The sequence below is a fragment of the Dryas octopetala genome, chromosome 1 (assembly GCF_963921425.1).
Source record: "Dryas octopetala chromosome 1, drDryOcto1.1, whole genome shotgun sequence".
Lineage (NCBI taxonomy): Eukaryota > Viridiplantae > Streptophyta > Magnoliopsida > Rosales > Rosaceae > Dryas > Dryas octopetala.
In genome coordinates this window covers 25817258-25831286 of record NC_141366.1, presented here as the reverse complement: position 1 = coordinate 25831286, position 14029 = coordinate 25817258, and the positions used below count along the sequence as shown (strand labels likewise).

General features: G+C 33.3%; 1 protein-coding gene across 1 annotated transcript; it reads left to right on the top strand.

Annotated features, from left to right (window-relative positions):
* The first annotated feature begins 4441 nt into the window (after positions 1-4441).
* Positions 4442-5119, top strand: LOC147299432 (DUF4228 domain protein). The gene has a single exon (XM_086246420.1). The coding sequence runs from the start codon at positions 4450-4452 to the stop codon at positions 5107-5109; it is 660 nt and encodes a 219-aa protein (XP_086102546.1). The 5' UTR covers positions 4442-4449; the 3' UTR covers positions 5110-5119.
* The last annotated feature ends 8910 nt before the right edge of the window (positions 5120-14029 follow it).

Sequence of the window (14029 nt, the reverse complement as noted above, 5' to 3'; positions counted from 1 at the left end):
TGGCGGACTATGCTAATTGGCTTGCATTTTAATGAGAAGTAGTTGATCAGAATTATCGTATTAACAATATATATGAAAAAATTAATGTGTATTGCCGTGACATATCGATCGATAATGTTATAAATCCACTTAAATTATAACATGTGTACAATTATTAAAGATAAATAGTTTAGATATAAATGATTATACATGTGTTATTTGAGTGTGTTCGTAACATCACTTTAGTATATTACGTAGTGTTATAGTCACATATAATAATTTATAATCAACATAACGAAGAGGAGGGAGGGGGGAATCTAGTCAATAGCTAGAATATGAAGGGTAACTTCTATTGATATCCCACATCAGGAATGTAAAGTATTGCCTTAACACCATCATAACCACTGCCTCCGCCTCCGCCACCACCACCATCACCATCACCGCCACCACCGCCATCACCATCACCACCACCACTGCTGCCACCACCACCACCATCGCCGCCACCACCGTCTTCATTGTCACCCCAATTTTCGCTACTACCATTTCTTTCACTGCCTATGGGCCATCACCCTTACCATCATCATCAACTCACTACAAGCATCATTGTTGCCACCATCACTATCACTAATTTATAATTGATGCATCAAAAAATAAAACTAATATAAATTCTGTATTTAAATTTCATTGTGTTTATATGTTAGCCAAACAAGAGAATTTACACATTTTATAATTTTAAATCACATCATTTTAAATTCCATCATTTGTGAATTTCTTAGTAGTTTCAAACTATTTCATCCAAACGCACCATTATAGTTGGTTAATTATATGAATAAAATCAATAGTTACTGTTAAAGCACACTACAAAGTTTAGAATGACTAAGAAAAACTCACGTTTTAGATTATTTTATTATGGTCTACTTGTAATCAAGTGTTTGTACGCTCTTGTGATTGTTAGTTACTAGCTAACTAAAATTACAAAATTTTGGATTTGGCTAAATTACATGATTAGTCCGTTGGTTTGGCCATTTTTCAATGTTACTCTTGTAGTTTTAATTTTTTCAATAATACAGTACTGGTAGTTAATGTCCGTTACCAATATTCCAAGGACAAAATCTCAATTTCATCTAATTGAAGTAATATATATATAGGTTCATAATGGCCAAAAAAAAAGAAGTAATATAGGTTCATGCATCTCTCGTGCATGGTAAAAGCATCATTTCATGATCATTTCACTTAGTCAATTTTATCCATGTCAAAGCACATCCATATGACAAGAAATGAGATGGAAAATTAGACGGAAATTTGACAGCATTGGACTTTGTCCTTGGATTGTAACATGGATATTATTAAAACTATTAAAATCACACGATCGAGTAACATTAAAAAAATGGTGAAACCACAAGAACTAAACCTACAATTTGGCCTTTGAATTTCAAGGTTGTTTTTCTTTAGACTTAAGTGTATTAATTTTTTGTATATTAACATTCCACAAGTGACATATAACAAAAAACAATGTAAATGACTATTATTTGATGTAATTGTCAGATATTATTGATCAATAGTTACATTAATGACGAGCGTTCAAACGCTTAACGCAAATCCATCCAGAAACTTAAAAGTGGCTGGACTGATCGAGTTGTTCCATTTCTAAAGGATTGGCTTATTTTGTGCATGATCCTTCTCATTTGACCTTATTTAATTTTCCCTAAATCATAATAAGAATAGAATATGAAGAGAGATTGATAGTGAGGTAAAATAGTTAAAAATTGACATATGTTACCATTAGCATTATCTATTACTAGCTTCTTGACCCGAGTTCCGCATGCAACAATTGAATCTTTTATTGCGCGCATAATTTCTTTTTTTGTTTTTTTGTTATTTTATTTAAATTTTTCAAATTTAACGTATTAGTTGTTTAAGAATTTTTCCTTGTTAAGTATACTTTTCTTTACTTGACATTTTAATTAATTAACTAAGAATACTTTATGAAATTTTGAATGTTTCACTTAACATATTTGCTTTATTTATATAGATTTTGAGAGAATGGCATTCCATAGGAATGTCATTTTATTATTTAATTATTTCAAACAAACAGTTAATCGACATTCCATAGCCTATAGAGGAATAACTATTCCATTTCAAATTATGCTCATTTCCATGGTAAGCAAGGTTGTGCTCCGGTGGATGTAACGAAGGCAGCAAAGAATTATCAATTGGAACTTCTAGAAGCTCTGGCACAGCGGCCTCCTGTTGTTCCCCCAACAGCTCCTATATATATATAACAGCCCCTATATATATAAATTCGTTTATCAATTGAAACGATAAACGAATTTATTTCACTCTATTATTTTTCAATTTCAACCTAGAACTTATAATTTAGCAACCCATAGCTAGGCTTGGTCGTTTTGGTTTAGACTATCAACACTCTATGCTTTGGATGGAAGATGAGCCACCATGGCTAGTTTTCCACCCTTGTTACATAACAGCGGCACCCGCTCTAAGGTTCTCCAGTATATAATACCCATATCTTGAGTAGAATATTTCCCAAGGTAACTTAAGACAAGTTAAGCCATTTGAACGAAAGATGGGGATTGGATAAGAGTTTTAGCCACAGCCGAAAATAGAAACATAAATTCATTTAAATTAAAAGACCAACCCCTAAACATCGCAAATTAAATAAATTAAACCCCACAAAACATCATTCACTACAGATGTTGTTTAAGAAATATTTCACAAAAAGTACCAACCCTAAAGATAAACAACCAATGTTCAGAATAATTACAAATGAGAATTTAAAAAATTAGAGGATAGACATGATGAGGTGGAGCAAACAGAATAGCAAAAGGTGGACCTTCCAGATGTCAACCAAGATCAAAGGCCACGTTGCCCGAATTAGTCGAGATCGTCAACCAAAGAAAGGTCTGCACTAAAAAATAAGTACAGTAGGAGGTAAGCATCACATATGCTCATAGATTCCCTTCAGGGGACTTTGATTGGTTTTGAAAGTAGTAGTTTATAAATATTTACTACGTATACTTTCAGTGAAATATGATTCAAAAGGGTTACAACAAAACTGCCAATGTCAGTTTGAAAACAACAATATATGCATGCTCATACTGCTTTCGTAAAATCACAATAGTGAAAAACGGTTCAGAAGCTTCCAAGTCGAAATCTAACTTCAAGAGAACAGCACCTGATGACCGATCACCTAACTATGGCCAACTACCTCTACCTGAAATAGCGAGAGCATCCATTAATCCTGGTTGTACTGCATAGGCTAACCACCTTCTAATCGTACCACATAGGCTAATCGCCAGTACGTACAACTATGCTTGTATGGGCTACTCGCTTGTACAACCGCCTCTGGAGTTTTAGGGGATTGAAATCCAAGGTTAGTGATTACGTTACTCCTTACTCTCATGTCATCCAAAATATCATAATAGATATTGCAAAAGCTGATACCATGCAATCAGAAAACCATGCAACATATGGCAACAAAAAACATGCATGACCAGGTTTATGAGTACCTTATGAGTACTCTAACGGTTTCTACTGAAGTCCAAATTTTAATTTAAGTCGAGGAGATTAATCAATTAAGTTCCTACAACATGACCAGTACTTAGGAGATTGTTTTCTTTTCGTTTTTTGTAATTTTTTTTTTATTGAATTTTGAATTTTACATTAATTTTTAAAAATATTATAGTCTTAAAATAATATATAATTAATTTTTTAGCACACGTGAATGCTACATCAGCACTTCTAACTATGGATATTGACAAAATTTGGTTATGTGCAACACGGAAATAGCATGAGACATTTAAACTTTGAAGAGGTGATGTTAGAAAAATAATTGGGTATAAGCCTATTAAGGAATCATTTCTAAAATTGTTATAAATCAATTTCTCCGTTAGTTATGAAGATATCATTTCTGTCTTCTCATTATCAGTTTCAATCATAATTGATAAGTTACTATTTCATGTGATTTAGATCATAATTTACTTTACGATTATTTTTGTCAACAATTTGATTGCATGTCATATACTCATATGGTGGTCTTTTTTTTATCCCCTTGATTTTCCCACAGTTCCTTTAAATTAATCTCAAATTGACGCTGGCCCACATATTATAGATATAGCATTTAAAAAAAAAAAGCAAGAGCAAAATAAAAGCAACATATAGGCTTCGGATTATGGCCAATTCAATTAATAGACATGAGTGGTTAATGCCGTACCACACCACTCGATCGATTTAGAAAGAGATTGTCAAAGCCGGCATAGCTGACCACCGACCCCCCTCCAAATCTAAAAGAAACAAACCAAGACTTTCTCCAAGTCAATTTCACATCCCCCCTCTTGTATATAATAAACCCCACCACGTACCCTTTCTCTCCCGTCGTCTCTAACCTAAAAACCAACTATAATCCTAACTCTCTCTCTCTCTCTCTCTCTCTCTCTCTCTCTCTCCATATCCATGGGCAATGCATTGGGTCCATGTTTTCACCAAAGCGCAAACTCAGCAGTGAAAGTGATCTTTTCAGAAGGCACCACAAGACTCTTGAGAGGAAAACACATCGCCGGAGAGATTATGTTTGAGTTTCCGGACAGAATGGTTTGCCACGGAGACTCTTTCTTCATCGGCCACCCGATTCCCGCCTTAGCCATCGACGACGAGCTCATGCACGGCCAAACCTACTTCGTCCTTCCCATCGATCGCTTTGCATGCACCGTCCTCTCGGCCTCCTCTCTCTCTGCCTTACGATCATCATCATCATCAACGCAAAGCCCTAATAAGAACGCTCCTATCAATTTCGGGGAGTCCCCGTTCGAGTACATAAAGGGTTCAAACGGAAAGGTATTGATCAAGGTGGTGCCAGAGTTCATAACAAGGCTTATCACAAGAAAAAATGATAAGGAAATAATTGGGTGTGGGAGTGATCAGAGTCCTCCTCCTAGCAATGGTTTTCTTTGTAGCACACCTGAGCTGCAAAAGCACTATGAACAGCTTGTTGGGTCCAAAGAGCAATTGTGGTCGCCTAAGCTTGAAACCATTTCTGAGCACAAGGTTAGGTTTTCACCATGCAGATTCATAGGCCTGGAGTGGAAACAGAAAGAGGAGCAACTCATTATGTAATTAAAAATTCTTCGATCTTCAGAGACAAATTAATTAGTGTACTATTAATTTTGTTTTTGAATTTGTTCATTATTCTTGTCTTGATCGATTTACTCATTGGTTGTACAAAATTTAATCATTATGAAAAACTGTTAAGTTGTATATATAAGATTATTGCGCTATCTCTGTCTTGGTCATGTACCCTTAAACCTTTTTTTTTTTTTTTTTTTGTGCAATAATTAATTTTTATTCCCTAATTTTTCGGAAAGATTAGAACTCATAGTCTATCCTTCGATAGAGATAGAGTTGACTTCTCTAATGCAAGATGCAGAAGTAAGATATGAGAGAACATACATTTGAAAACTATATCTATTCAGAAGCAATTCCTGTACTCAATCAGATTAAAGAGCAATATATATCTGTATGGATATAAATTTATGATAAAGTTCTTTATTAATAAGCCACAACATACAACATTTTCTAGTCATAAACTTAAATTTCTAATTTTTTGTTTTTAAGCCACAAAAAAAATTTCTAAACCACAATTCAAAAATGCAAACTGTGTTAAACCAGCCAAAGTCATTTCTAAGCTCTCTCATAATCCATCCGCTTTAGAGCACTGGACTCCTCCTATATATATATATATATATATATGTCTCCTTTGGTTAAAGTCAATGTAGATGGATCCTGCAGGGACCCCATTTCTCATGTTGCAGGAGTTGGTGTAATTATAAGAGATGACAAAGGTCAACTTCTTGGTGGTGAAGCAAAGAGTTGCCTTAAGTGATTGAATCTGATTATGTCTTCTGCAAAGGTCAGCTTATGCCTTCTGCAACATTGGTGGAGGCTCTTGCTGTCAAGACAGGTCTGGAATGTGCTAAGAAGAGTAATTTTGCTAACATAGTGATTGAATCTGATTCACAAGTGATAATTGATGCTGTGATCGAAGAGGGTTTCTAAGCAGGGTCATCTCCATCTACTGGATCGTCATCAGATTCTATTAGATAGTGTTTGCTTTGCTATCATCTCTTTATGTATCACTTATCCGCCGTATAAAGGATGTCTTGTATCTTAGATAGGTCTCTAGCTTGTATGTTTTTGCTATATATAATGAAATACAGAACCCTCAGAAACTTTGAGGATTATAATTCATATTATGGTATCAGAGCCATAAAAGTCACACGACTTCTTTATACTCTGGTTATTTTCTTTTTCTGTATTTCATGGCTTCTATCTCACAACCCAGTACTCCTGTCACCAATCAGGATGAAATGCCTGTAATTAGTGTATGAACACATTGTAAATTAAATAAATTGGACACATTGCTAACGTCATTAGTGTATGAAATTGTGGCAATATCTGTAATTGTATGGGTGTTTATGTCCGTTTTTAGGAAATTGGTGAGCAAATTAGTATTAAGAAAGTACATTGACTAATATGTAATTAAAAAATTAAAAAATTAAGATTAAATACCAAATATCAATAGTTTTTCAGCAAAGCAACGAGACACTAATTTTTTTAAGTTTAGGCAATAACATAAAGCAAAACATTTTGGATTAGATCATAAATCAGTTTATTATACAGTTGTGACCGTTTGAAATTCATAAAAATTCAAAGTTATAAGAATTTAGTGCTTTTGATTTAAGCTTGAGAGATGAAGTCCTATAACCTAGAGACTAAATATTAAAGTTTAAGCCTTGTAAACACTGAAAAAATAACAAATCAATAAAAAGTTGTGACTGTTAAACAGTTACAGTTCGGTAGAATCATATTTTTTAAAGTTGGTACCTAAACTGAAATGACATAAATATTTTAGTAGTTAAAATGAAATAATTTTGAAATTAAGTACCTAAAGTCAACAAACCTTTATAAAATTATTTATTTATTTATTTTTGTAACAAGCCGTATTATAATTGAGAAAAAGAACCCCTAATATTTTGGCTTAATCTGATAATGTACATTATAAATATATTGAGCACATGACAAATAGTTCCCTCAATGGGAAAACTCCTTCCAGCTCCATCACATTTCTCATTTTGGGCCCCCATGGTTTAAAATAAGCAAGCATCTCACTTGGAAAATTTCAAAGCTACTAATTTATCCAAATGGGCCCTAGAAATTGAAGGGGCCCAACGGTGTAGAAAGTACCAAGCTGTTTCTTTACCCAATTGCTTTTCTGTAATACTCATTATTGAACTATAATTTTTTCAGTCCCTTGGCTGGTAAGGAGTCTCCAATCACTTTCACATATACTTGTAAGAGGTGGCACTATACATGAATGAGGGTTGAGCCTATAAATTTAGACATGGACCATCCTCGTAAGCTAGCTAGCTAGCAACTTTTTACATGACTTAAGGTTGAGCCTCTCGAAAAAAAAAAAAAATTAATGTTGAGCCTCTCCCATCCATGAGGGTTGAGACTGAGCGATTTTGAAGCAATTAGTAGAACTTCTATAGATTAAATACACTTTATATGTTATTTCTCTTATTAAGTAATTTTTTGGATTTTTAAGTGTGAAGAGGGTAGAGTGAAACTGCATCGCCTCTTATTACGTAATTTAACACATAATATAAAAGACAAACATGTGAAGTAAACACCCATGATAGAAAAACTATTTTCCCATACCATATGCTGGACTCCAAAAATATGAGACAAAAAAGGTTGCTTAATGAAAATATAAAATCTAAAGCTTAAGGTAAGTAGAGGATGATCAAGCTACCTTGGTTTAGTGCCTAATGCTTAACATTTTACAAAACTTATCTGAAGGAATACTTTGAATATGTTGTCACGGCCTAGCTGACATGCCCAAGCTCAACCAGACAAGTTGCTTCATGTGGCCCATGGCCTCCTTCGGTCTAAGGTAGAGGCCTATAGAAAGTGACTTAACCCTTTGTGTACTTTCTTCATCTAATAGCAACTATGATACTTTAAATTTTAGATATATTCTTCTGGCCAAAAAAAAAAAAAAGATATATTCGAATTCAAAAAGCTACAAAAAATACTTTAAGCTTTAGTTAACCACTTTATTTTTTTCGGCCCAAAGTTAACCACTTTTAAGAGTTCAGCAATACTCTCTATTTTGATTAACTTTGAATAATTTATTATTTCCTTAACTTTAAAACAATAAATATTCAAAATCATTTTTTTTCTTCCAAAAGTTGGGTATTTATAGCCTTAGTCTCTCTTCTCTTGCTATATATATATATATACACACAAATTTTCTCTGCAGAACGTTCGTTCTTTAGTTAAAGAACGGACATGAGTATTTCTATGACATTTTGTCATTTTTAGACCATTTTTTTACAAGGTTCAACATGTTAAGATATAAGGTTCTATATTTTAGGACATACATTTATTGTTCGAGATTATATTTCAGATTTTAACTCTTGAGTTTTGGGCAGTAGCTCAAAACTTGGGAGTTAAAACCTAAATTCTAATCAAGGAGCAGACTCAAAATCATGAGAGTTAAAATCAAGAAATATGTCTCGATTGATGATTTATACCCTAAATAATTATATATTGCCAAGTTTAAGATTAAATGATGAAAAAAAAAACCATAATACATATTCGTCTGTTTTTTAGTTAAAGAACATATATGTCTTGCAGAGAGAATTTATATATATATGCACATTCTATTAAGGCTAGCTGGGTTTTTTTCCCGACCAACTGAAAAATTCGGATTACCGTCTTGAACCGATCAGTTCAATAGTATTTTGAGGATTTTCGGTATCGGTAGCTAACTGAACCGCACCGCCTATACTAACCGCCAAAACGGTTTGTAAATTGAAATTCCGTCGATATACCAAATATATCGACATACTCATTTCTATCACCCTCTCAGACACTCAGTCTATCTCTCTCTCTTTCTCTCTGCGATCCCAACCACCAGTGACCACCATCATCTACTCTGTCTCCGACGCTCTCTACGATCCCCACCACCACCATCTTAGACTCCGAACTCCATCATCTCACCTTCACCACGAACTCCACCATCTCACCTTATCTCTATCTCGCTGTCCATCGCTGCCGTCGCCTCTCTTTGAAAAAGCCATCGCTACCGTCGCCTCTCTCTCCCACTCACGCTGCTCTCGGCCTCTCGCTGCTCTCTGCCTCCATCTCTTCCGGTCAGGGGTTCCTTTCTCGAAGCCGACGTCCACCGATCGAAACCAACCAAAATTGGAACAGGTGGTAACCAACAGCCGTCGGTTCTGCAGCGGTTCTGTTTTGTGCCTTTCTGCCAGCGTCGGGTCGGAGGTCAGTTCTGGCCAATCGGTTCAGTTACTGCACCGATTCCACCCTTACATTCTATTGAGGGATCCCTCATTTAAGGGTAAATAATAAATTTCTTATGAGACCTACTCCACATTATATTTTGATTATCAAAACCATCGAAATTTTAGGTATCTATTGAAGGATCATATTTGCAAAAAATTAACTAGTTTGATTAAATTGTCATCATTTCAAGTGTTTATAAAAAATATTTTGTTCATCTATTTATTTTTATCAAAGTTAGATAGTTTAATGGTTTTCGATTTATCTAAATTTTTTTTTATAAAGATAATTTTTGAATAAATACCTAAAAAATAGACAGTTTTGAACATTAATATACTATATGAAGTAGGCCCCATGAGGGCCTCATATGATATTTAAAAGATCTGAGGCGTCTATTTTTTTTTTTTTGTCTTTATTAATAAATCATCTATACAAATAAATTGGACAAATCGGAAACTATTAAGATATGTAATTGTGATTGAATAAATAAACAAACATAGTAATTCTGTAAACACTTGAAATTGTGGCTCTTTAATCAAATGGTTAAATGATTTCCGATTTAATTAATTTTTTACAAGGATGATCCTTTTATAGAGACTTAGAAAATAGATAGTTTCGATCATTAAATTACAATATAGAGTAAGTCACACCAACTATACCTCATTATGTTTAAAATGAAGTATACATCAATTGAAACTATTAAGATATTAGACAAACAAATTAGACAAATTGGAAACTATTAAGATATGTAATTTTGATTGAATATATAAACAAACATAGTAATTCTGTAAACACTTGAAATTGTGGTTCTTTAATCAAATGATTAAATGATTTTCGATTGAATTAATTTTTTGCAATGATGATTCTTTTATAGAGACTTAGAAAATATATAGTTTCGATCATTAAATTACAATGTAGAGTAAGTCTCACCAACTATACCTCATTATTTTTAAAATGAAGTATACCTCAACTGAAAGACTATATATATATATAATGAACACCCACTCATCATAGAACGAAGAATTCTCCGCTCATCTAACTACCCAGCAACGAATTTCAATGATCGTAATCGTTCCTATTTTAGAGCATCATTCAAATATCACCCTTACAAAAAAAAATCAAATAAAAAAAATTTTAGCTCATATATTACTGTTAACATCACTTACCTTTTTATTTGACGAACTAGACTATATTTGTCTGCACAATTTGAATGATCAAATAATTACAGATTTAACTAATTTTTTACAGAAACGACTTTTAAGATGAGACTTAAGAAATAAATGGTCCCCATTATTGAATTTTCTACTATGTGATTACTGAGTAGTTAAAAAAGTGTGAAATTCTCTACTCCGGAATAAGTGATTATTTCGGAATATATATATATATATATATTATTTAGGGAGGTCCGGACTTTAAAGAGAATGTAGTGGAAAAATTCCTGGATGTGGAGCGACCGTCCGTGACTAAACCCTGTTACTCTAGAACCCCCACACACATGGTGCCGCGTGGAGGGTCCCGCCCATCTTGTAGTAGGCCGTAGGCCTTTGTAATTTGTATAAAAGGGATTTTCCTAGACTCCTCTTTTTGCAGTTTGAGCTTTCCAAACCCAGTCACGCCCAAGGCCCACGCGCCGGCATTTACTTGATGATATTCGGGTGGGGCCCAGATAGAGTAAGGGGCGCGTGCGATAGGTGCGGCTGGGTTAGGTGGGATTGGAAGCATAAAGAAAGAAAAATTGAAATGAGTGGCGGGTGGTGGTGGTCATGTTTGCAGGGCTCGAGGCAACCTCGGCATGTGCGTCCCTCCTAGGCAATATGTAGAGATGTAGACTACAGTCTACTCAACTGTGGACAATCTCTCCATCAGCAGAAGAAACCAAACTCTAAGGCCACGTGTCAGCAAAGTAAAAGGGCTACTAATCTAACTAATTCAGCTGGTGTTTTGACACTTGTCAAGTTATGAGTGGGCGATTGTATACATTTTTTTTTTTTTATGGCCACTAGGGCAATTGTATATTTAGTTGTATATTTAGTTGGATATGTTCGAGCTGAGTTTTTATTATCTGATAAAAAATAAAATCAGTTGATTTTAAGTATCACATTATAATTTTTTTTTATTTTAACTACTAAAACATTTATGTTATTTTACTTTAGGTACTAAATTTCAGTTTAGCCGTTTAGGTACCAATTTTAAAAAAACTTTTTTATTGATTTGTTGTTTTTTCAATATTTGTAAGACTTAAACTTTAATGTTTAGTTTTTAAGTTATATGACTTTATCCCCCAAGCCTAATTTAAAAGTATTAAACTCTTAAAAATTTTAAATTTTTATAAATTTGAAACAGTCACAGTTCAATCACAACTGTGACTGTTCGACAGTCACAACTATATAACAAATTTATTTGTGATCTAATCCAAAATGTCTTACTCTAGGTTATTACCTAAACTAAAAAAAATTAGTGTTATGTTATTTTATTGAAAAACTATTAATATTTAATATTTAATGTTAATTTTCTATAAAAAATATTGCTTATAACTTATATGGACTGTTATTACGTCTAAGAAAAAAAATGAAGATAATTAGGTAAAATATATTGCTCTGCTGCCTTGCATTGCATCAAGTGTACTTATTAATATCTATCAAATGCATTAACTTGCTTTAAGAGCCTGAGACAATAAAGTTTGTTTGATGCATCTATTATTACTCGAACAGCTGTTCTGTTTTTGCTACTCGAACAGCTGACTTTTTGTTACTCGAATATATATAGTAGTTTCGCATTCTATTATTCATCAAAGAAATAGAATCCAACAAAGTATTACAGAGAATTCTTGAATTTAGTTTCTCTCATTTTCTTTCACCTTTCTTTCAAGTCAAACACCAGTCGCACTCTTGGCCAAAAAAAAAAAAACACTAATTGCACTGTTTTTCTTCATCTCCCATTTATAATTTCATGTCCAATAGTTTGATTAATGAGCTCTCCTGCTGCTGCTGATCATTTATAGCAGAAAACAATGCATGTATATATTATGTGTTTTGGCGCGTGAATACACGCGCTTAGCCTGAGGCCGTAACCATGCCTCACAGCTTTTTAAAATAATATATAGGTTTTTATTGCACAAATACTACTTGGACTATACGAGGTGTGCTCTCGTATTCCTCATAAAATAATGTTTTACTATTTACCACCTAGTTTTATCAAAGGTTAAATACAAAAATAGTACACGACCTTTACTGTAATTCTCAATTTGGTCCATTAACTATAATAAGTATTAATTTGGTCCACAAATTTTTCAAATTGTACCAAAATAGTACAAACGTTAACTTCTATTCAAAAAATTAACGGAACTAGTCATGTGCATAACATGTGACTGCATTTTCAGAAGTATTTTAGTCCATTCATCACATTTTGGCTTAAATTTTTTAATAGAAGTTAACGTTTGTACGGTTTTGGTACAACTTGAGAAATTTGTGGACCAAATTGACACTTTTTATAATTAATGGATTAAATTGATAATCATAGTTAAATTTATTTTTGTATTTAACCCTTTTATTAATGTGTGACAATGTGGCCCATTCACTTCTGTTAACTTTTATGTTAACTTTAAGTGTACTATTGTCAATTTAGGTCATAAAATATTAAAAAAATTAAAAATCATATAGAAAAATCTAAAAATGTCTAAAATTTAGTTTTTAAAAATACTCTAAAAAAATAAAATAAAAAAGAACAACATATTGCTTGTTAGAAAAAAAACAAAAAAAAACAAAAAATCAAATTGTTGCCCACCAAACAAGCATATTGCTTGTGAGGCTGTGAGCTTCAGAAAGACTCAAAATAGAACATACAATCTCAACAGCAGATTGTTCAACAATGATTTATATATTTGTTGTTTCCTAGCATGTCCAAGATTATAGAAGCATTGATGCTTCTTATGATAGATTTTGTTTTTGCAAATAGAATGAACAGATTGAAGGTCATCATATTTAATCGCCACCGTAGCTTCGCCCAAGACTGGTTTGCCGCCGTCAACAACGTTCGATCCAATGGGTTTAGACGACCGCAACCTACAAACAGAGCCGTCCCTGAGCAAGGGCACCAGGGAAAAAAAAAAAAAAAGAAGTTGAAAGTTGAAATGTTTTTTTTTTTTTTTTTTAAACAAATATCTTACTTTCCCTATCAGTCTCTCTCTCTCTCTCTCTCTCTCTCTCTCTCTCTCTCTCTTTCAGGCTTTCAGCTCGCCCAGACTAATCCAGTTTCTCAGTCGCCCTCTTCCTCAATCCTCAATTAATTGAAGACTTAAAGTTAATCCATTCGATTCTCAAGGCTTTAGCCTTTAGCTCCCCTCTTCAATCTTCTCTCGAGTCTTAATCTCTTTCTTAGCCCTGTCTTCAGGCATTTTCATTAACTGTTTTGGTCTTTATCTTATTGTAATTGTGGTTTTTAGGTGGTGTATTTGATCGCATAGTTGCTCAGATTGTTGAAGAACCTCTTTTTGACAAATCTAAGGACTGCAACTTTAATTTCTTTTTGTTCAAAGTTTGTATGTTCAAAGGCCCTATAACTTTAATTATTTCTTGTCCAAAGTTCTTTATTCAAAATTTGTATAAAGTGTGATATTATTTTATTATTTTCTTTTTAATTTTCAAGTAAAAATAAATGAAAAACATGTCTA